Source organism: Podarcis tiliguerta (assembly GCF_965153285.1).
Source record: "Podarcis tiliguerta genome assembly, chromosome: 3".
NCBI lineage: Eukaryota > Metazoa > Chordata > Lepidosauria > Squamata > Lacertidae > Podarcis > Podarcis tiliguerta.
In genome coordinates, this window is record NC_139536.1 from 25,031,473 (window position 1) to 25,055,787 (window position 24,315).

General features: G+C 44.1%; 1 protein-coding gene across 1 annotated transcript in view; it reads left to right on the forward strand.

Annotated features, from left to right (window-relative positions):
* The window catches only part of DTL (denticleless E3 ubiquitin protein ligase homolog), a gene marked incomplete at its 5' end in the record, with an annotated part of 33,187 nt that extends 10,074 nt beyond the window's left edge, over window positions 1-23,113 (forward strand). The window contains 5 exon segments of the mRNA XM_083433031.1: window positions 2,286-2,398; window positions 10,905-10,994; window positions 12,699-12,834; window positions 19,337-20,133; window positions 22,518-23,113. Coding sequence (XP_083289157.1) covers window positions 2,286-2,398; window positions 10,905-10,994; window positions 12,699-12,834; window positions 19,337-20,133; window positions 22,518-22,586 — 1,205 coding nt within the window. The 3' untranslated portion in view covers window positions 22,587-23,113.
* Between the last annotated feature and the right edge of the window lie 1,202 nt (window positions 23,114-24,315).

Here is a 24,315-nt window from a genome sequence, read left to right on the forward strand (position 1 = left end):
CCTGGATTTTTTTTTTTTATTTATTTCTTGGCAGGGAACTGGGGTGGGAGGTAGCAGTATAAGAAAAACATAGATGCTGCTGGCAGCTGGGTGTACTTAAAGGAAGGAGACTGCAAAGGTAGCAAGTGTATGTATTCCCTTAATGTTAGGAAGCAAATAGCCCAATATGTCAAATCCACATGCCAAAGAAACTCCTACCGCCTTTACTGTTCTGAAGTCACTTATCGCTGCAGATTATGGTATTGCCATCTATATGAAGGGTGCCGCAATGAGCTTCTCTTTCAGGACTGAGGGAGGCCTTGGTAACGTTCTGTGCTAAGTCTAGGAATGCGCCCTTTCCCCCTTCACAGTCAACCCAGAGCTCTTGGCATCTGCACGTAACTCTCCCCATTAGTGACAGCCACTTCCAGTTCTTGATGTGCCAAGAGTCACAGCTATTTGGGGCAGTAGTTCCAAGGCGTAATCAATCAGGTGAGCTGTTACGGAGCCCTTAAAAATAGCCCACTGACCCGTGTCACTGAGCCGGTGCATATCCTCCTTGAGAAATAGGATACCAGAGGCAGGAAGTGAGAGAGGAGCAGTAGCTTCCCTGACAGATGCTGGAGCTTCTTTCTCTATCCAAGAAGTGCTGAATGCTAAGAGGTTTAAGGAAGCTGCCATAACTGGGGGCTTTGAAGACCGAGAAGCAGAGCAAAACTGCACTGCAAGGAGTACATAGGGTAACTGACTGGGGCGAAGGGAAGAGCGGGTCAGATTTGTTTTATTGCGATCTTTTCGTAAGCCAAACCAGGAACCTTTTGAAAAGCAGGGTATAAATCACTTGCCAAAATAATTTTGTTTTATCATAAGCTGCTGGTGAAATCCTTGTCAGTTTTGGATTGCCAGACTACAGTAAGAGCCTCCTGGGCTGTACAGCAGGGTTGAGCAGAAGGCAGATCAGGATCTAATGGTCAATCTCTGGGTCATGAGCTGCAGACAGGCCCAGGTTTCTGACTTCTGGTTGCTCAGCAGTAGTAGCAATAACGAAACAACCTTTTCCACCTAAATAAGCCTCCTAAAAATGGGGACTTTTGTGTGAAAGTTTCAGTTTTGGAAATAAGTCCCTAAACTGAGAATGTGCTCAGAGGCAGTCTTTTTAAAATTCTTGCAACTTTTGTTGTTGTTGCACCTGGCTCTTCTACTTGGTAGAAGGTAGAAGTGGGGGGGGGGGGGAGTTTGCTAGTAAAAGACAAAGTGGATCTGACAAGTCCGAAACTTGCCCACCTTTTGCCATGCAGACACACATTCACTTTACAGCATGATTCCTGTTTGATCAGCGTGTAGACCATAAGATGAGACGCCTGAACTTACAGGCAGAATCCAGCATATATACACAAACATTTAGTTACCACCAGCATTCATTGTGGGTAAAAGTTAGGAACTGCATTGTGGTGGTTGCTTGCCCTTGCCCTGAAATGTTAATAAGGCACTGGCAGTGTTTCCTTGGGGCAGAGTGTGCTTCTGTTGACTGTGTGAGCTTTCCCTTAATTGTGTGTCCACCCCTGCCCTCCGTAAGCCAAGGCCCTCCCAGCCTGAAACCAAAGCCTTTTGAAGATGACTTCTGAAAAGCTTTGGGCTGAACTTCCACTTTGCTCTTCTTCCATGTAGGCTTTGTGTCAAGTGAAGCAAGTTTCCCAACCATTTCACTTGTTGCTTAACTGAGCGCAGCTGTTTCCCAACAAGCCCAGCTTCTAATACTTTCGCTTCTGAAGTCGGCCGCTCAAATTTTGCTAAATGGTGCAAAGTAGGTTGACGAAGGGTTGACGAAGGACTGCTGGGAGTATTATTTGGCCTCTCATATTTTATTGCAAAGGGATGCTTCTTCAGCGGACAAGAGGATCTAGCAGCCTCCCCAACCTGGTGCCCTCCAGATGTTGAACTCCGATCAGCCCCAGCCAGCACTGCCAATAGTCAGGGATGGCTAGAGCTTCAGATCCAGGGCTACAATTCCCCAGAGTTCCCTGGGAAGCAGAACCGGTTGTTAAACCACTCTTCCAACTGTAGCTTTGGGAGGGGAATAGGCGTCTCCTAACAACTCTTGGCAACCTTAACAAACGGCAGTATAGGATTCTTCTGTGGAAGCCATGACTGTTTAAAAGTGGTATGATACTGCTTTAAATGTGTAGTGCGGAAGGGGCCCTAATCCTCAGTGTATGTGACCTGGCAGGAAATGGATGCACTATTGGTCTGTGCGTCTATAACTACTGACTAATCCTGAAAGTTTGGTTTTCTTTGTTGAATCTCAGGGTCCATTTTCAGTGGGCATCAAAATTCCAGTTTCTATGTCAAATCCAGCATCAGCCCAGATGACCAGTTCTTGATTAGCGGCTCAAGTGACCAGAATGCCTACATCTGGAAGGTAAGCAGCCCCAACCCCTGCGGCTGGTCTCTTCCAAATCCAGTGAACACGGAGAGGAGGCAGAGACAGGATCATTGGGGGGGGGGGTGCTCCTAGCATTACTGTGCCAAGAGTATACAACTGTCAAGCCCAAATGCAAGCGCTGATAGAAAACAGCTAACTTCCTACTTCTCCTTTCTTTCGTGGCTCCTGGCTCCTGCTTATTTCAAGTTGCTGATCTTAATCTGGTTTTAATAGGCCTTTAAAAAATCCCTTTCAGTCCTGTTTACTCAGCCAGCTATGACAAGCTGAAGGTTCTTGCTTCATATTTAACAGAGTCTAATGGTTTAATTGTTTTGATTATTTTTTCTCTCTCTCCTCCCCTAGCACTTTACCCACTTCACAAGCTCTTTCATCAGGTTTGTCTCTCTTCTTCCTCTCCTCTTGCTCCACCTTTCACCTTCCTAGCTGCTTAGTATTCAGGAGTTAAGGCCTCTGCATTATTAGGGTGGCTGAGCCAGAGCTTTCAGCAAAATTCCCAAGCACCGGCTAGCAGCTGAGAAGCTTAGCTGGCACACTGAGATGATGTGAGGAGGAATGCAAACGGCTTTTGTATTATTATTTCTCCACCCAAGGGCACTTATTTATGTAGGCTTTTTTTTTTTTTTTTTTTTTTTGGTCCACCCCATCCAGTGTAAAACAAACTCAGTAAGAGATGCCTTTTGCTAAATGTTATTTATTAAAAATTCAATGACCTTTGTCTATAGATCTCAGGGCAGTTCACAATGTAAAATTGCAAAGTAAAAAACAACAACAACAACACATAATAAAAATAAGAACAAGCCAATAACCACCACCACCCCACTCCCACAACACATTTAAAAGGGCACTGTGTGTCAATCAGTCAACGTTCTGTTTAAAGAGGAACAGTTTTGCTAGGCGCCTAAAGGTGTATAATGAAGGCGTCAGGTAAACCTCCCTGGGTAGAGCATTCCACAAGTGGAAAGCCACTGCAGAAAGGGCCTATTCTTTTGTTGCTATCTTCTGCACCTCTCATGGAGTAGGCACACAAAGAAGGGCCTTGGATGATGATCTCAGGGTCCAGGTAGATTCATATGGAAAGAGGTGGTCCTTGAGGTATTGCGGTCTTCAGCTGTTTAAGGCTTTACAGGTGAACACCAGCACTTGGGCCCAAAAGCTACCGTATTTTTCGCTCTATAACACGCACCAGACCATAACACGCATGTAGTTTTTAGAGAAGGAAAACTAGGAAAAAAATATTCTAAACGAAATAGTGGATATATGATTTTTGTGGTTCATGCTGTGGCCACAGGCATGTGATCCGACAGTGAGTTTGGAGTAGCCCAATGCAAAAATCCTGAGGATCCATGTGGATCCATGCTTTGTAACCACGGAGGAGGGAAGGAAGGGGAACCATGGATCCTCTGCTCACGACTGCAGCAGATCACCCCCGCCACCTGCAGGCATTCGCTCCATAACACGCACAGACATTTCCCCTTACTTTCTAGGAGGAAAAAAGTGAGTGTTATGGTGTAAAAAATACGGTAATTGGCAGCCAGTGCCATTGGATCAGTGTTATATGCTCAAACCATCTTGCCCTGGTGAGCAACCTGGCCACCAAATTCTGCACTAGCTGAAGTTTCAGAACAGTCTTCAGAGACAGCCCTATGTAGAACACATTGCAGTAATCTAACCTAGAGATTACCACAGCATAGACAACATAAATTAGGCTGTCCCTGTCCAGAATAAGAATCTAGAGTGACCACTTCTTCCCCTGTCAAATTGGGTTGACTTTGGGCACAGCAGGTACAAATCTGTGGTTGCACTTTTAAACTGTGTAATGGGCGGTCTTTCTGCATGTGTGATTCTTAAAACTTCTGTCCTAAATTCTGGAATGTTAGTGCTCGGATTCATTCATCTCTCGGCTACCAAAAATTGGATACAAGTTCCTTCCCACCACACTGTTCCACACCAGGAACATGTCAGATCCTGAGAGGGGAACAAAGCATGAAATTGAATCACGCCATACTGACATCTACATGATTCCTTTTCTTATTTTGAGCAGAGAAGCCAAAATCATAGCATTGGAAAGAACAGAAGGCTATATATCCCCCTTGCCCCAAAGAATGATCCTCTGCCTTCCAGTGCCTCCCTTTCCCCACTTCATTCCAAGTCACTGTGCCATATGCAGAGATCAAGCGCACTACAGAAAGGCGGGTAACTCAAGAGGACTCCTCCCCCCAAAAGAGAGCCAAGCCTTTTGCTGCAAAGCAACAACAGAAACATGTATATCTTCTGTATTTTCAATACACAATCTGTCCAGAGTTGGAAGAGACCGACTCTGCAGCTTTTCATAAATGTGACCACCTTTCTCCTTGTCTTCTCTCTCTGCTCTGGCTCCCTTTCTCTTCAGTTCACTGTAAAGTTCCATTGTTGTTGTTGTTTAAAAAAATGTGTGTGCTCTGTTGCTCCTGTCTGTCTTCTTTAATCCCTCTTTATATGCCTCCTGATTCCAGATCCTTAGCTGGACCAAACAATAGATCTCTTGTCTCATACTTTTTCTGTCTGTCTCTCTCTTGGCAAGTTAAAAAGCAGCAGTTCGAACAGAGATCCTTGGGAATCTCCCTCCCTTCTTGCATCCCTCCGTTTTGAGAGTTGTCAATTTATTTCTGTTCTCCGCTTCCTGTTTTTTATCCAGTTTCTGGCCCATAAGAGGATTTATCCTTTTACCCCGTGATTGCACAGTTTCCTTAGGAACCTTTGGTTGAGAGACATCTGTCAAAGCCTTTTTGAAAGTTGAAATACTCTGTTATCTACCAGCCTTCTCTGTTCCACTGAGATTTTAACTGGTGTCCTTTAATTGTCCTTCTCTTATGTTCCTCCTCCTTACATTAACTCAAGTATATGTTTATTTAGATTATTATCTTGCAGATACAGTTTTGTGAAGTTATGTACTATACATTGCCTTGCTTGTTAGGTACTGAAAAACCATTATTCATTAGCTGTTGTCTATGCGCAAAGCAATAACCTCTTCCACCTTCAAAGGAGCATAGGGGGCCACCTCTCAACAAGTCTTACGGTGGTCCATGTTGCTGGGTACTGTCAACACAGGCTGGCAGTGGCTCTTTAGGGTAGGGATTTCCCCCAAACCTACTTGAACAGTCTAGGAATTAGGTCTGGCATCTTGCGCACACAAAACTTGTATTCTACCACTGAGCCATTGGGCATTTCTCTGAGCTAAGTCTTGTAGTTGAGGCCGGTTCACCCAAGCAAAGTAGCCACTCGCGACACTAACAAGTCGTTCTTCATTGTGGCCTATCAGGTGTAAGACTGCATGGAGATAATAACCATCACTCCCTGGGTGAACCTGCCTCACTTTCTGTCTGCACTGCATGCTGAACCCATGGGCTTAACTTCTCAAGAGACGTTCCTGCCATCCTCCTTATATTACATGGCTACCTGGCCCAACCTTCCAACTCCTTGTCCCACAACCTGATTGTCCAATAGGAGGGAAATTTATTAAGACATCTGTCACTTCATTGAGCACACTGGAGTTAAATCATTGCTTCCAGTTCCAACCTAGTGTCCTGAGGTAAAGTTCCCTCATCGCCATAACCTTCTCTGGAAGCAGTGTAATCAATATGCTGTAAGGAAAGGAGGCGCATTAGTAATAAAGAGCAAGATTTATTGTTACCTCAACATTTGGGATACCTCAAGGCAGTACTCCACAAAAAGTATCCTGGTAGTTTCTTTTGTTGTGTACACAACTTGTTGTGGCTGAAAGCTATGGCTGAAAACTAGGGCAAGAGGAAGCTGTGGAATATCTGTTGTCCTTATGGGCCACTATAGGCACCCCACATGCAGCACAGCTTCAAATGTGATTAATTCTAAGAAGCCTGAGTGCTTATCAGGAGCTGGTAGGGGAGAAGGCAGCCATTGGAGGTGAAAGCATTGGTCATGTCTTAGACGAGGGACAAGGACCTTTGGCCCTCCAGAAGTTGAATTCCAACTCCCATCAGCTAGTGGCCAGAGATGGCAGCAATTGCAGTCCAGATCTGGAGGGCTGCATGTTCCCTATCCAGGTCTATTGCAGGGCCTGGGTATTTGCTGTGGGGTCTTCCACCACTCTGCCGTTTCTGCACATGAATTGGCTCCGCCATTAGTGCAGATTTGTTTCCATGCAGAGATTGGCTGTTCTGTACAGGAGCGTCTTGCCAGCGTGCCAGGCTTGAATTGTAGGCTGACATTTGGGATTGTCTGTTTATTTGGTTTAAGAGCATTTATAAGCTGCTTAAAGTTTTGTAAATCTCTTGGCGCTGCGCAACATAAAATAACCATTTTCATCAAAACAGAAGTGCAGCATGAAACAGGAGTATAAAAGCATATTAAAAACAAATAAAATGGCTATTCAGGGAATTCAAAATCATAAAACAGGTTTTGAACTTACGGGCCACAGAAAGTCTGGGTAGTTGCAATTTCACAAGCTTTATGGCAGGGGGTGGGTAGTGTTTTCCAACTATAGTAGAGCTAAGCCAAAGCTGGGCTTATCCATTTATTGCTCCATCGTGCATTGATTATTGCTCTAAAGATGAGCATTTGCAAGGAAGGATGTGCTCAAAGGTGTCAGTTACCTCTCAATGCAATCCCTAGGACTGGGACCAGCTGCTTAGGGCTTTATTATTATTATTCCTTATGAATGTTGAATCCAGACCCAGCAAGAAGTATGTCTTTTTTCGGCCTGGTCTCATTAATAAGGGATTGTGAGATATTGCTACACACTGTGGAAGGGGGAAATGGCTAAATGTAAACACAGATACTCTCTCTACCAAGAGCTTTAGCTTTAGCTGTTCTCCTTAAAAGGGCTCTGGTTTCCATGTTGTTGCCTCCTTTGGCAAAGAGGATGGGTTTTGAACAGGGCATTTTCTAAATATATATAGGCAAGAAGCTGACCTAAACTCAGAGGGGGCAAAAACCCCTTTAAAATGCACCACCTGACTTAACCCCAATCCTCACTATTCTACTTAAGAACTTTATGGATAGCTTTTCAAGCTGCCAGAACAATAAAGAGGAACTAGATCAGGAAAAGTAGAGCGTCCTTTTTTTGCTTTTCATACATCCTTGCAAAGCTTCATTTACCCACATGGTGAAGAATTTAATAAAGTTCGCTTAGTCATCAGTGCAAATCCTCGTCAAATATCACATTGCTGACGGTGACTCACAGCTTTGGGAAGGAGAGCGGCTGAAAAATAGAATTGAGCATCTGAGAATCTGCTGCAGCTTGAGGTTAGCTTAGGTTACTCCTTATTCATTAGCGGCCTAATGAGTCAGAGTAGGTGGCGTGGCATTTTCTCCCAATTGCTTCCTCACCTGCGGCATGGCTAGGAGGTTTTCTGCCTCGGTCAGTACAGATAGCCAGGAGGAGTTATGCATAGAGGACTGTACTGAAATATTTTTTTTACACTTAAGGCACTTTCAGGATGGGGTGGGCATGCAAGGTCCAGAAAGTGGAGATCCCAGGGCCTCTGTCCCTCTTAGTGTCTCTCCAGAAAGAAGCCGTAGAACAGGGGTCCTCAAACTGTCCACTCCCCAGGGACCAGTTGAGGCAGCTGGAAATTACTGAGTCCCACCAGTCGCAAAACAGTGATCAGGGGTCCATGCCAGTCACAAAATGACAGCGGATGGAGGCAGGGTTCGTCATAACCAGCTGGAAAGTACCATCTTTGCAAATAGCTAGAACACCACAGTGTGGCAAGGAGTTCCAAAGCTTGACTTTCCTCAACCCAAGTACAACTTAGGTATCCCATTTTAGGCAGTATTTGCTGTGCCAGAGAAGACATTCTTTTATATTTTTTCCCTTCACACCCATATATGCCTTTTATCCCTCTAACTTCTCCCATTCTCCTTTCATACTGAGCTCTCTCCAGTTTCTGGTTTCTTTTTATCCATACTCCCTTGCCTCTTTAAGTTCACATCTTCCTCCTTTTAATAGCTTTCCTATTTCCTATCTCCTTCCTTTATTTCCCCAGTTTTTTTATTTATATAATAATAAATAACACACTAACCTTTTATCTTGCTTTCTGATACTCTTCAACATCTCCTCTGGCCCTTTCCCATCTGAGCCTTCTCTCTCTCTCTCTCTCTCTCTCACACACACACACACACACACACACACAAGCTCCTCTGCCACACAGTGTGCAAGGAGCTGCTGGTCATGACATTAGTCCTGTCAAAAGGCCATGGCATAGCTAAGAGGTGGACCAGGCAAGTGAAGAGGCCCCGGGTAGGCTGTGGCACTCAGCCCCCTTGAAAGTGGATAAAGGCCACACCCCATAGTCGCCTTTGACTCACAGCAAGCAAATCTAGCAACAAGGCCTACTGAGGTTTCTGAATGCATCGCAGTCAAACAGAACCGGTTGTTTCTGTATGAGAAGCAGAAGGGTGTTGCCTTGACCTTTCAAGAAAAGAATTCTGATTTACAGATAGCTTCCTATATGGACGTTCTGTCTGCACACTGCAACAGGGAATCTAACACAGAATCGGGCTTCCAAAGGATTTCAGCCTAATTCAGCAGAGCAAATTACTTTGCCTTGTGGATTTGCAGAAGCATTTGAAAGTGTCCTGGTAAATCAACCAAGGAGTCTCAAAGGGAAAAGCAGGAATGCTGAAGTTGTGTGTGTTTGGGAGGTGGTGGGGATTTTTGTGCTGTGCCCTACATGGGCCAGAGGATAGTCTGAAGGCACATGCTACGCTGCTGAAGCTAAGCAGATCTGTCCCCATAAGCTCTCTGGGTATGAGCCTGCCAGGGAACCAGAGGTAAGCTGCTCTGAGCTTTTTGGAGTTACAGCAGGCTGTGCAAGGGTGACTGGAAAAAAATCAGTACTTCTTTCTACTCTCCCCTGCTCCCCACGCCACCTGTCTCATAATCTTTGTTGCCACCCCATACTTTTCCAAAATATTCTGCATTATTTGAGAATGGAAAAGATTGCTCTTGAAGTGACTAATACATAGCTGTTAATTTTGCAGGTTCTTGACAGGGTAGAGGGTTTTGGCTTTATGCCAGCGTCAGAGAAGCTGTGATCCTTCAAATATTGCTGGCCTCCAACTCCCCCATCATCCCTGAGCATTTCTCATGTTGGTTGGAGCTGATAAGAGTTGGGAGTCCAGCAATATTTGGAGGACCGCAGGTTTCCCAACCCAGGCTGATGTAATACAGGATGTGTCCAACATATGTATGGATTTCCAGCTTTCCGTACCTGCACACTTAAATTTATTCCCTATTACTTTTCCTGGGTTAAAAATGCTTGTGTTTTTTTGAAAGACGTCATTCATACCAAGGCTGTCTGCAAAATATAACTCTAAGGTGTTAAGAAATGGAGATTTTGTAAGCGCCGCTGATGAGCTGGGCTTACGATGCCTGTTCTGTATGTGGCAAGGTTTGTGTGTGCTGTGATTCTAGAGCTAGGATGTGGACGTTATGGCACTCCAGATGTTGTCAGACTCCAACTCCCTCCAGCCCCTCTGCCAGAATGGCCAAAGGTTGGGGATAAGGGAGTCATAGTCCAACAACATCCGGGAAGCCACAGGTTTCCCTATATCAGTCCTAGGGGAAGATGGGGAAGGAAAAAGCAGGAATGGTGGTTCTGAGTGCAGAATTTAGACTTCTGACAACCTTATTTGTTTGTTTTAAAATCATGTGACTTAAAACACTGAACAGGTTGTGGGGTGGGGCGGGGAATATATATAATTTTTAAAAGAAGCTCATGGGATTTATGGCTGACAAGATATCTCAGTCGGTAGAGCATGAGACTCTTAATCCCAGGGTTGTGGGTTCGAACCCCACATTGCATGAAAGATTCCTGCATTGTGGAGGGCGGGGTTGGACTAGATGACCCTCATGACCCCTTCCAACTCTACAATTCTATGATACTATATAAGATATGCTTGAAAGTGTGCAGCCAACAGCTGCTGATATCTCTGAAGCCAGGAATTGATGTGGCAGCTGAGTTACATTTCCAGTGGTTGGGAAGCGAAGGTTGTGTCCTGCATCATTCTTTCCCCTCGCTACAAGTGAGACAATTGGTGCAAACTGAGCAAAATAAGTGAGGCCTTGCAAATTTGCATGATTTGTACAGCTTCTTTAGGTGCAGAATTTGGATGGCTTTTAACATTTTGTATGTGTGTGCACGCACACACACATTTCCTCGGCATGTCGCTGGTTTCTCAACTTCCTTTTAAACTTGCACTGTTTGAAAGGCAGCACTGTTTGGTAATGGTGGATTACAGAGCAGAGTTTGCTAACTTGGCAGCCTCCACATGTTTTGTACTACAACTCCCATCAACCCCAGCTGTGCTGGCTGCGGCTGACGGGAGTTGTAGTACAAAACATTCAGAGAGCACCAGGCTGGAAAATATCCCAGACTGATGTTTGTCCTTCTGATACTTAGATGTTTTGATGTTCCGGTGTCTTCGCTTTTCTGACTTTCTCTGAAATTCTTCCTTTCTATAGGTATCTGAGCCCCAACTTCCTCCCATGATGCTCATTGGCCACTTGCAGGAGGTCACCTCTGTTGCCTGGTGTCCATCTGACTTCACTAAGGTTTGCTTCCACTTTTTCAACGTCTCTCCTTATGCCTGCCTTCTGAAAGAAACTCCACTAACAAAAGCCTAAATATAATTTCTTTTCACTTGCTTCAAAGCAGAAGTAGCTTCTCCTGCCCAGATAGCCTTACACCCTTGGCTATACAACTGACTCTCCTACTGTGAGATGAGGCAGATGAAAGGACCTTTTTTCAGTTGTAGAGCACCATTTGTGGAGCTCAGAAGGACCACTGGAAAGACCTGCCGGGGATATACATGGGCCACTGGTATCAAACTATGTGCCTTACTAGAAAAGCTAATCAATAGACTGAAACTGACATGGGGACAAATAGAAGAGTACACCTTCACTTTGGTATAACTCCCCTTTATCACATACTCCCCTTTATCCCCTTTATCCCAACAAGACAACAACAAGAACCCACCAATAGCATATGAATCGATATGGCTAGCTTGACCCAATAATTCCTCCGCCACCACACACACACAAGCAAAAGAAAATCTCACTACAACCAACTAAAGACAACCAACCATACCCCAGCTCCCCCATCCCTCTCACTACCAAGGAAATGTAATAAACAAATAGAAAGAGAACCTACCCAAGTGACTCTGACATAAAATCTCACGCATGCACTGAGTAAAAGAATATAAGTTTTACCATCCCAACCCCCTCTTTTCTTCCCCAGCCTTCTACTATATACAACACTAATGTCTCACAACAAATGTAATTGATCTGTAGAAAAAACAACTTGAAAAAAGAGACAATGCACATACTTTTGTAAACTAAGAAAAATTTTAATAACAATAATTTTATTTATTTTTAAGGCCTTGTCTGGCAAGGTTATCTTTGCACCAGGCAAACCTTTTTTATTCTCACATGTTCTTGTACATGGAACATGTGTTTGCTTAGTTCTTCATTTCTCCCAATCCCTTTTCCTCTTGTGATGTGTCTTGTCAAGATTGTAAGCCTAAAGACAGGGGCTATCTCCCTTGTTCGTTTTGTGTGTGTGTTTGATTTGTAAGCTCAAGAGTGGATTAAAAAATCCTGTCAACTGAAGAGCTAGTACCTCTTTGTGGAATTCTTTCCCCAACAAGGGTTTTAATATTTCATCATTTACAAAGTTACAGGTTTCAAAACTGAATATCTCACCATTCCAATAGATTGTCAAAGACAGCTAACAACATCACTGTTAAAACAATAAAACATTTTTAAAAATGGATTTACAGAATGAAACAACAGCATAAAACATAATCTATAAAAAGCAGCAGCAGAAAATGCAAAAACTACAGCCAGCATCTCATCTTGGTAGCATAGAGACATATTTGGCAATTATTGGAACCAGATGTTATAGCCTAAAGGTCCATTTCATACCTTTTTTTTTTCTTGCTATGTTTTATTATATTTTAATTCCATAAACAGCTCTGAAATTTATTTAAGAGGCGGCATAGAAATCTATTGATTTAAACTTAATAAGACAGGTGGTTTTTAAAAAAAATTCTGACTCATAATTCTACCAGGCTCTAATCTGAAATGACATAGCATTACATCCTAATAAAGAGAGAGCCTGAGGTTCTCAATATAGCAGGATAGCTGCAAGTCCCTTCTCTGACACATTTACCATTCCCAAAACTCGCCACTGTTTGTTATAGAGTCAATATCTTCCCTTGTTTGTGAAGTGTGGCATTTCCCTGTCCTCTTTTGCAGATTTCCACATGTTCAGACGACAACACCATCAAGATTTGGCGCTTAAAGCGAGGAACCGAAGAAGAGAACTGTCTAGACAAAAGCAGCTTGGTGGGTTGGGCCTGCCAGAAGAAAGTGGGAGAACAAAGTGGAACAGGTAAGAACTTCCGAGACGCTGACAAACGTTCTCTCCTGTGCAGTAGATTTGTAGCTTCGGGGCAATTTCTTTAATAAAGCAGAGGCATAGCATAAATTAGGTTCAAGAACGGTTTTCGCAACAGCTATATGAAACTGATGTCTTGTCAGTGTGTGAGATACCTGTGTAGCTGGAAGATGATTTTTTCCACCCTACTGCATAGCTCATGGAAGACTAGTAATTAAAAGTACATAAGCCTAATTCAGGTTATCAGTTTGATGTGCAGCTGAGAGAATACAGCTGCCACAGAATATGAACGTGTGTATTCAAGGTAACAGGTTGAATGTCAAAAAGCATTGCAGACATGTGGCAAAATTGTGGCTCGGTGATTACCAGCTTAAAACAGCATTTAAAGGCATGGTAAAACCCAATCTTGCCACAGATTTGTAAGAAGTGGAAGCATTCAAACAGCTCTGCAAGTTAATGCAGTAAGCTGGTCACCTGGAGCTGATTATCTTGGCCCTAAAATCAAGGATAATTTTTCTTATCTATCTTTTAAGGATTCTCTGTGAATTATGCAAATAAAGAAAAGTTACAATTGGTTGTATTGCGTAGTCCACAGGTTCTCAGACATTGTGCTCCCAGGGCCCACTTGAGACAACTGAAAATTACTGAAGCTCATCAATCATAATCAGGCAGCCTTCCTTCCCACCTAGCTAACAGGACCAGCGGTTAGGGATGATGGGAATTGTAGTTGCAAAACAGCTGGAGGGCCAAGTTTGGCCATCACTGCTCTATGGTTTTAACCTTTAATTATAAACTCCAGCATGTTATCCCACAAACAATTGGTTCTAGATTATTTAATATTCCTCCAAAAAATACAGTTTTATTGTTTTGTGATCATGTGGAAAATTCAGTAATCTGTCACTTCACAATTGCTGAAGCATACTCATGGAAACACTCTCTTCCCTCTATCCCTTTCTTCCCACAACTCAATAACAAAGAAGAAAAAGAACCACCAATGTGGTAAAACTATAGGTCTGTTTCAGTGGATTGTGATTGAATCACACAATTCACACTTAAACGCTAAAGCATAAGACAGTGGCATAGACCATTTGCTAGCACAACATTTATTATTGCCGGTAGACTGATCCTATGATACAGTTTAAAACATTAATACTCTCTGGATTGTGCTCCCCAGGATTTCACAGTAATAGGGAAACAGGCTGTCTTTCTGCTTGAGGCATAAAGCCTCTCTCATAATATGTTCTCCATAGTCTCATTTGCAACCATACAATTACAGGTACAAGCATACAGTCCATTCACACACAGTCTATTTTAAGCAAAGAAAGTAAAGTCAGTAAACTGAAACAAAAGCAAAAGTTCAGGTCACTTAAGATGTGCCAAGACATTCTCCTTCCTTCAGTTCAGATGTAGTTGCAGCATCCTGTGTTGCTGATCTCTTAATGGTGTTCGGATCATTCTTTCTCTGTTCCCAATGTGTAGTTAGAGAGCTTTTCATCCCGAGGAGTGACTTAGCAGCCATCTTGTGGCTAAGATAGCCACACACCCTAATTCCATAAGAATTGTATAATAGATGTCAATAAAGAACAATACCAGAAATTCAACTGCATACTGTAGAGTGAAGTGCACCTATCACATAGGGAGAAGTGAACCTATCACTAAGGGAGCTGGGCATGTTTAGCCTGGAGAAGAGGAGGTTAAGGGGTGATATGATAGCCATGTTCAAATATATAAAAGGATGTCACATAGAGGAGGGAGAAAGGTTGTTTTCTGCTGCTCCAGAGAAGCGGACACGGAGCAATGGATGCAAACTACAAGAAAGAAGATTCCACCTAAACATTAGGAAGAACTTCCTGACAGTAAGAGCTGTTCGACAGTGGAATTTGCTGCCAAGGAGTGTGGTGGAGTCTACCTTCTTTGGAGGTCTTTAAGCAGAGGCTTGACAACCATATGTCAGGAGTGCTCTGATGGTGTTTCCTGCTTGGCAGGGGGTTGGACTCGATGGCCCTTGTGGTCTCTTCCAACTCTATGATTCTATGATTCTATGATACATGCATGGTCACTCTGTGGATATCACTGAAAAAGGGGCAGCCCAGATTGCCAAAGGGATGAGGCATCTTTTCTTTGAGGAAAGGGTAGTGTTTGGAGTGGCGGAGACCTGGAAGCTGCATGTGCATAATGAGGAATGGAATGAGTCAATGAGGGGAAAAAATTCTGCCTCCATAAAACGAGAATTCCAAGGTCAGCTGATGAAATTGATGGGCTTTAGGCTCAGGAGACTAGAAATGCATGATTACCATGTGTAATTCACTGCCACAAAACATAATGGCCACTAGATTAGAGGACTTTAAAATGGGCTGGAGTAATACATAGAGCAGCTTTGGTCATAGCTATTAACCATAAGCCTTAATGGAGCCTGATGTCTGGAAGCAGTATACCTCGGAATGTCTGATGCTGGGAATATAGGGATGTGGGGGGTGGAACCCTCATGCTCATGCCCTGTGAAGTCTTCTTTGGACCTCTATCTCTGAGAGAAACAATGCCAGGCTAGGTGGACACTTTGTCTAATCCAGCTGGGCTGCTTTTGTGTTGTATTCTTACCCAGAGGGCAGAGAGAGCTCTTCCCCTCCATTCCACCACATAAAAATAAAAGCTTTTGGAGTAGTTTCCCCAGTTTCTAAAAAGATTGATGATATCTACAGACAGGAAACAGAAGGAGCTGGCTAGAGTCCTCTTAGCAACTCATAAATAAAAAAAAATCCTGAAAGAGGTACCTGCTCTGAAGGAAAAGTAGTGTTTGGTTTTTGTTCAATGAAAAAGTAAAGTTAAATAAATAAATATGCATGCATGCATCCATTGACAATTGTGGGAAAGATGCCCTGCTGGGGAGCAAATGTCTTACAGCAGTGGTTCCCAATTGGGGATCTGTGTAATCCTCCCAGGGGGTCTGTGGCACATAACCACCAGCTGTCCGGGACATCCCATTTGGGGGTACTATGCTCTTGTGTGGGTCACATGACTCATGCAGGAGTACAGCCCGGTTTTGTGCTGGAACATGTTGGAGGGTACAGTAGCACAATTCACATAACAAAAACTACCACAGAGATAATCGACTTTTTCAAAAGTAGGGGGTCCATGGCTTGGCTTTTGAAAGAACGGGGGGTCTGCAGTACTTAGCTAATTGAGAACCACCAGCTTACAAGACTAATGAAATGGTTAAAAGTTAAAGAGCTATTCTTCATGGCAGTGCTATTCTTCATAGCAGTGGTGGGGAACCTGTGGCCCTCCAGATGTTGCTGAACTCACATCATCCTGATCGTTGGCTATGCTGGCTGGGATTGATGGGAATTGGAGTCCAACATCTGGAAGCCATCAAATTCTGGGCAGCCGTGAGATGCAATTGTGGCAGCAGCAGCAGCTGTGTGTTTACAGTTCTCTTTAAAGCTCATTTACCTGGCCAAGCTATGTTTGGGAAGGGGTGTGCATGTGTCTATTACTGTTCTAGGACAATGCAGCACAAGGAATGTAAACAAATGGAGTTTCCTGGTTCAACCTGGCTTGTATAAATAATAATAAAACCATCTTTATCTAAATCCTCTGGGTAGGGCATACAAATATTTGGATTAAGAGGAATTCTAGTTATGTAGTGCTGAACTAGTGGTTCAGAGTTAAGGTTTATACAACCTCCATCCCCACCCCAAAAGTTTCCTAAGTAAAATCAGTACTCCTGGGCTTTGTCCACAGCCCTAAGCACCTCCTTGGGTTGTATCCTGCCCATCCATGGGACTGCAGTGGCCGATACAATCATAGTTGCTAAACTGTAATCTCAAATCCAGAAATCCTACTGTGAACAGAATTACCAGCCAGGTTTACGCTATTTATTGTACTGTTGTCAGTGTGCTTGGCACTTAACAGGGTGATAGCAAGACAGATCCCTACTCTGTGGAGGTAACAGGAAGGATATGCATTCAGTCCAGGCCACTAAATTATGACTTGACTTTTCCTGCCCTACAGTCCATTCAGAGCAAATAGAAATAGTGTGGCAAATTATTCAGGACAGTGTTCTTCTTCCTTTCTTGTTATTTGCAGAAAAAGGGGGCATTAGTGGAGAGGATAAAAGAGGACATTAGTCTGCCCTAGGTTCAGAATAGCAAGTTGGAGGTGTGGCATGTGCAAAGGAGCAGGGAGCTAGTAGGGGTTTGTCGTGAACAATTGCAGTTGCTGCTGTTTCTGTCTGAATCGAGAGGCTTTGCAGTCCTTGCCTTTCTGTTCAGCTTAGTTTTGCAAGTAAATGAGCTGTGGTGGGGGATGAGTGTTCAGACCCCTGGGCTCTCACTTGTGGGGTGCCTCAGGGTTCTGTCCTCTCCCCCATGCTTTTTAACATCTATATGCAGCCGCTGGGAGAGATCATCAGGAGGTTTGGGCTGGGTGTTCATCAGTATGCGGATGATACCCAGCTCTACCTCTCTTTCAAATCAGAACCAGTGAAGGCGGTGACGGTCCTGTGTGAGTGTCTGGAGGCGGTTGGAGGATGGATGGCGGCAAACAGATTGAGATTGAATCCTGACAAGACAGAAGTACTGTTTCTGGGGGACAGGAGGCGGGCAGGTGTGGAGGATTTCCTGGTCCTGAATGGGGTAACTGTGCCCCTGAAGGACCAGGTGCGCAGCCTGGGAGTCATTTTGGACTCACAGCTGTCCATGGAGGCACAGGTTAAATCCGTGTCCAGGGCAGCTGTGTACCAGCTCCATCTGGTACGTAGGCTGAGACCCTATCTGCCCGCGGACTGCCTTGCCAGAGTGGTGCATGCTCTGGTTATCTCCCGCTTGGACTACTGCAATGCGCTCTACGTGGGGCTACCTTTGAAGGTGACCCGGAAACTACAACTAATCCAGAATGCAGCGGCCAGACTGGTGACTGGGAGCAGCCGCCGAGACCATATAACACCGGTCTTGAAAGACCTACATTGGCTCCCAGTACGTTTCCGAGCACAATTCAAAGTGTTGGTGCTGACCTTTAAAGCCCTAAACGGCCTCGGTCCAGTATACCTGAAGGAGCGTCTCCACCCCCATCGCTCTACCCGGACACTGAGGTCCAGCACCGAGGGCCTTCTGGCGGTTCCCTCACTGCGAGAAGCCAAGTTACAGGGAACCAGGCAGAGGGCCTTCTCGGTAGTGGCGCCCTCCCTGTGGAACGCCCTCCCACCAGATGTCAAAGAGAACAACAACTACCAGACTTTTAGAAGACATCTGAAGGCAGCCCTGTTTAGGGAAGCTTTTAATGTTTGATGTATCACAGTATTTTAATATTCTTTTGGAAGCCGCCCAGAGTGGCTGGGGAAACCCGGCCAGATGGGCGGGGTATAAATAATAAATTATTATTATTATTATTATTATTATTATTATAGAACCTCAAACTATTAATAACCACTACAATTTGTGAAGGTCCAATTGATGTACTAAAGCAATTTTGTATGGGTCTACAGCTGTGTAGCAAATTATTGGCACCAGACCTAATATCTTGATCTTGGGGACCAGAAGTTTTTCCAATTCTATCCCAAATCCCATGAGTTTGTCTAAAAAACCCCCCCTAACAAATCCAAAAGGTATGTAAGAACCCCTGTTCCAGACCCACAAGAGAGGGTATCCCAGATACTGCTTTTGACCTGGAGGCTGTTTTTTTTCACCTTCAAAAATGGCTTCTTTCAACCCAGAGAAATGGAAGAAAGGGATTGTTTTGCCAACATAGAATTCACTCGCAGGAAACTTGCAGAACAATAGGAGGGTATGTGCCAGTTCTTTCGTGCTGTGTGTATCTCGTGTACACACGCATACGTCATTGTCCTCTTAGGAAACCTACTTTTTAAAAAACCAACTTCCTATTGATACAGAAGTAGTTGTTAAATCTCCCAGCTTGAAAACTGCAAGTGATGTCCGTGCTGGATATTTACAGTGAAAAAGTTGGCTCTTGTTAGGAAAAAAAATGGATACCTTATTCTTTATTCAGCTCAGGAATGGGAAAGGAAGTGCAAGGATCGTGCAGACATAGGCAGACTTCCTACATACTTTGGCTTTTTGAACATCAAACATGTGCTATGTGCACACAATAGTTATTTGCACTCCGATTCACTGTTGCCTTAACCAGGTACTATTTTATTGGAATAAAACGTGCATCCAGCTAGCGATTGGCACTAGGTGCGGCTGTGCAGAGACTATTAAACTGACTGCAATATAGAGCAAGCTCTTCTTCCCTCTCACTTCAGAGCTATAAGCTGGGAGGCAGGGCGCTGTACAAGTCTTTGAAACCTTCAAGAAGATGAGTCTTGCTTCAGTGTTTGTTTTACTTGCATGCATGTCCATAATTTTAGGCTGCAATCCTCAGAAGTTTGCAGTGAGAGACCCTTTGACTATGTGGAATGCTAGTATGTCCTGATTGTGCCCTTGCTTTCTTCACACTTGGGATGCTTTGTCCTCATCTGGGCTTTGTGTTTTACCTTCAGGAACTCAAAGCAGCAGCCAGGGGACTCCTGCTAAAGCCTCTCTGACGGGCAGCCCCCCTATTTCTTCGCCGCAGCCTGCAGCGTGCGCTCCAGCTTACACCGGAGATCTTCCTCTTCCCTCCAGCACACCAACATCGTCATCGGTCAAACCTCCAGCCACATTGGCCTACATTCCAACAAGGCAGAAGGAAACCGCTACAGACAGAATGCCCAAACCAGCTCCTCCTTCAGTTATGTCCATTCGGCAGTGGGTTACCAAGACTCCAAATGTATCTTCCCATGTGAAAGCCCTGGCAGAGATTTCTCAGGTCCTCGCCGCTTCTGAATCGCCACGTCTGAGGCTTGAGGTGCGAGCCAAGAGGAGGCTAGACTCCAGCAAGGAAGAACCTGCCAAGTGCCTAAGAACCTGCAACTGTGTGACTGATCTTCACCCGGTGCCTAAAAAATCCAGGCCACAGCAGGACACTTTGGAAGCAGACTTAGAAGGGGAAGGCTGCCTGACCCTCAGTGGTCAAGCTCAGGCCAGTGAAAGCCTGGAAGGACCTTCCCCACCTGGAAATCCTTGTTCCCCTGCAAGCTTCTCAAACCTTTCGCTTCCTCTCAAGGCCCCTTGTGGGAAAATGGCGGACAAGGAGAATGGTTCTCCAGACAAAAGAAACTGGCTGTCTGCTTTAGGGGACAAGCTGCGGAATAGCAAGCCTACTTGTCCAAATGGGTCTGGCTGCAGTTCCCAGCCATTGCGGAATCTGAGCACGAGGCGACTGGAAGCTGGGACAGGAATTGTGTCACCAGGGCCTGTAAGTACATTTAACTTGGCTACAACATCTTTGATATTTGAGTTTATTTCTGGGGTTCCCAGTGTGTGGTGCCTGAGGAGAACCTGCAGTCCCTGAGATAGTCCACTTGTTACATGCCACTCCCAATGTTTAATTTATGTGTGTGTGTTCTATTTTTGGAGGTTTCCCCCTTTCAAAAAAATTCCCAAAGGGAAGATGCCATCACTGAACAAAGCTGACATCATTGTCGCACAAACAGTACTGTGTGGATTCTGAACCCAAAGAGCACCAATTCCAGAATTGTTAAGACATTGCTCTGATTTCACTTAAACTGTTGTTTACATGCTACCCATATGACTGGGTTGCCCAAGACACTGTAGGCAGCTCCCAAGAAAATACTGAAAACACAATAAAACATCAAACATTAAAAACGTCTCTGCACAGCGCTGCCTTCAGATGCCTTCTAAACAGTCAAATAGTTGTTTATTTCCTTGACATCTGACGGGAGGGCGTTCCACAGGGCGGGCAGCACTGCCGAGAAGGCCCTGTGCCTGGTTCACTTCTCACAGTGAGGGAGCTGCCAGAAGGTCCTCGGAGCTGGATCTCAGTGTCTGAACTGAATGATTGGAGTAGAGACGCTCCTTCAGGTATACCAGGCAGCAGTGCTATTTTTCTAGAAAAATAGGTGCAGGAAGCACCATGAACACCTCTCTTGTTCTCTTATAATGGCAATAGCGCCCATCTGGTAAGTGCAGGAACTGAGTTCCAGCGACTTCCGGCTGAAAAAAGGCCAAAGGCTTTAAAGGTCAGCACCAACACTATGAATTGTGCTTGCAGCACAATTTAAAAGGTTGTACAGTATGTTTCAGGATTTGGATCCCTCTCACTTCAAATTCTAAGTGATCATTGATCATTGTTCCCCACATCCTCCCCTTTCTGTAGGCAAGTGGTGTGGCATTGAAATGATGGGGGTGATGCAGACGGTGCTATGGGGATATGTTAAAGGGATGTGGCTGGCAAAAGTGAGGAAAATGGGAGTGGCGCTGTGGGTTAAACCACAGAGCCTAGGTCAGCGGTTCGAATCCCCGCGATAGGGTGAGCTCCCATTGCTCGGTCCCTGCTCCTGCCAACCTAGCAGTTTGAAAGCACGTCAAAGTGAAAGTAGATAAATAGGTACCGCTCCGGCGGGAAGGTAAACGGCATTTCCGTGCGCTGCTCTGGTTCGCCAGAAGCGGCTTAGTCATGCTGGCCACATGACCCGGAAGCTGTATGCCGGCTCCCTCGGCCAATAAAGCGAGATGAACGCCGCAACCCCAGAGTCAGCCACAACTGGACCTAATGGCCAGGGGTCCCTTTACCATTTACTAGGACATGCCAGGCACAGATGAAGTAGGGCAGCCCGTTTATGTGAATGTTTACCCCACCCTGTTTTATTGCTCAGAGTGGCTTGAGCATTTTTAAGCATTTTCTGCCTTCCCTTCAATCCCATTTAAAGGCTTTGATGAGGGTTGTTGCTGACAGCAGGAAACAGCACCGGGAAGCAAATCATCCATTGTTATCTGAGTTTCTTTTCCTGCTCTGTCACAGCAGGCAAAGCTGCAGCAATAGATACAAGGAAGTGGAGCTTAGCTGTGTAATGGGGATGGAAACATTTATAACAGGACTGCTGCATTCCATTCCGTGATAGGAAGGACACTTTGCTTTGGGGTTATGGGAAACGTATTTGCCATTTTTTGGACCAGGACAGAACTGGGGCTCTCTTGCTCCATGGGTAGCTAACTTCACCTTGCTTAATTTCTCTGATTATGTTTTCTGGAAGGCAGTAGTACTTCATAGTACAGATCCTGCACTCTGAGAGTTGCAGTGAGGATAACACTATCTCACTCAGATAATGAGTGGGTAACTCAGGGCTGCCCTTTCCTTGAGAGAAGAAGGTGGTTCTGCCCTTCCTCAGCAGCATCAATTTGATACTTATGGACTGCAAGGCTTGCATTCTGTGGTTAGTTGTCTTCTCAAGAGCCAGTAAGGTTTAAGACTTGACATAATGCTTGATAGCGTCTGGGTTCACATCCATGCACAACTATGTTGTCTGCGGTGGAGGACAACCATATTGTGCCAGTTTGAAAACTTTGTGGTGGGGAGAGGAATGAGACAAAAATATTATAAAATAAGGTTCCTTTTGGTACTTCTGCAAACCTTGGGGTTCCCTAGAGACTGCTGATACCTCAGCATTAATGGTGCTGTTTTGGGTACATGAGGATCCTGAGGAAGTTCATTATTAGGATTCAAATTTCTGGACTAGAATGGCTTTAGAGAGGATAAAATTTTCAAAAAAAAATACATATCCAATGTCTATAAGTGTGTCTGACCTGATACCTAACTCTGCCTTTCTTTTCCCCTCACAGGGCGTAGCTACTTTGGTTCCCATGAGGAAGATTTGCACATACTTTGAGCGAAAATTGCAGAAAAACTGACGAGTAACATTCTTCTAGACTTTCTGTAATGTTGTAGCATACTTGATATTACTGTGAGTGGATTTGTACCACCCATTGAAAGACACTGTTGTCTTTGGACCTTAATAAAATTAACTTCCTGATTTATTTTTTAAAAAATTATAAAATCTGTTATCCATTTATTGCATTTAATTAGTTAATACACCAGCTAAGGGGGGATATCTGCTCAATTAATGTATAGGAACAGATAGATTTTAAAATATAAACTGTGGTGTGTGTTTTTAATTGTAATGTTTCTAACAACCTTTTTCTCAAATCCTTTGTATTTCTTTGTTGGAAATATGTTTTGCCATGTCTGGCATACTGCTTTCAATGAAAGGAGGTTTCAAGTGCAACATGAGCACCCTGCCTTTAATGGTAAAATTAGATATTTAGCTGAGCCTCTGACTCCCATTGAAAGAAATATCTATATTTTGTGCTGCTCATTCTTCCATTGTTGCAACAGTGTAAATGTGACTTGTTTTATATGAATGCAATTTTTCTTAACACCCGTGGCTACTTTTTCCTTCTTTTCTAATGGAGTTCATATGAATGGGAGGAGGGAAAAACATTTAATACAGTACTGGGGAAAATACTTCACCCATGCCTTGAAGCATTATTTGAAGTAATGCCTAAGTGAGAGCATTATTGTCACCGTAGTTCAGAGAAGTGAGACAGAAAGCCTAACACCCTGACATGCGAAAGACTTACTTCTTTTCTCAGCCCTCTGTTTTTATTTTATTTTAGCAAAATTTATAGATTGCTTGGTTGCACAACAGCAGCCTCTAAGATATTTACAAAATACATGGAGTGCATATCTCGAAAATAACTTCAGGAACCTGAACTCAGAGTCATGTCCCGTAAGAAAGTTACTAGGATGAATTAGCAAAAACCCCTGAGTCCCAGTTAGATGCAAGAGAAATTCATTTGTTACAGATGTCCAAATTGGGGTCAAAGACTGAAATAGTTGTGTAGTTCAATTGCTAGAGCGACATAGTTGCAGAGATTAAAATGGTTAGTTCAAGTAAAATGTGTGCAAAGCCTTCAATGCTCCACCCTCCCTGGACCTAGCATCTTTTACACTCTACTAGTTTCTATGACAGGGACAAATCTAGGTAGAGATAAGGAATATTACTGTTGCTGTATAAGGAATGGGAACTGGTGGGAGGAATCTCCCAGGCTGTAATAATGAGGCCTATGTATTCCAGAAAAAGTTCAAATGTAAATGGTAGGGAATTGAACCACCCAAGGGAAGAAATGACAAAAACAGAAGGATTTAAACTCCTGTTCCAAGGAGAATAGAAGGAGAAACTTTCACTGTGACCAGGGGGTCAAGGACTAAGACTGGATATCAAGGCTATTATAGTGGCTGAACACAAGCCATAGACCTCACACACTGAAAATTAGTCTGGTTTATTCAGGAAAATGTCAGTTGTGAGTGGCCAAAGGTAAGTATGCCTTTGTAGGTAATCTTAATCACTGAATGGTTCTTTTCAGAACCTTCCAAGTACAGTTCCTAGAATAGAAAATTGATTTAAGGGGACAATGCATGCCTTCATATTCTCTCAAGCATCTCTGGCTAGTACGAGGGAAAAAAACAGATAGGAGGCAAGGAAACAGGTAGGGGAGGAAACTAGTGGCATTTGGAGCTTTCTGTCTTAGGAGAGAGATCCCAGGAAGGCTGAACAGCATGGTCCTCCATGGACAAGCT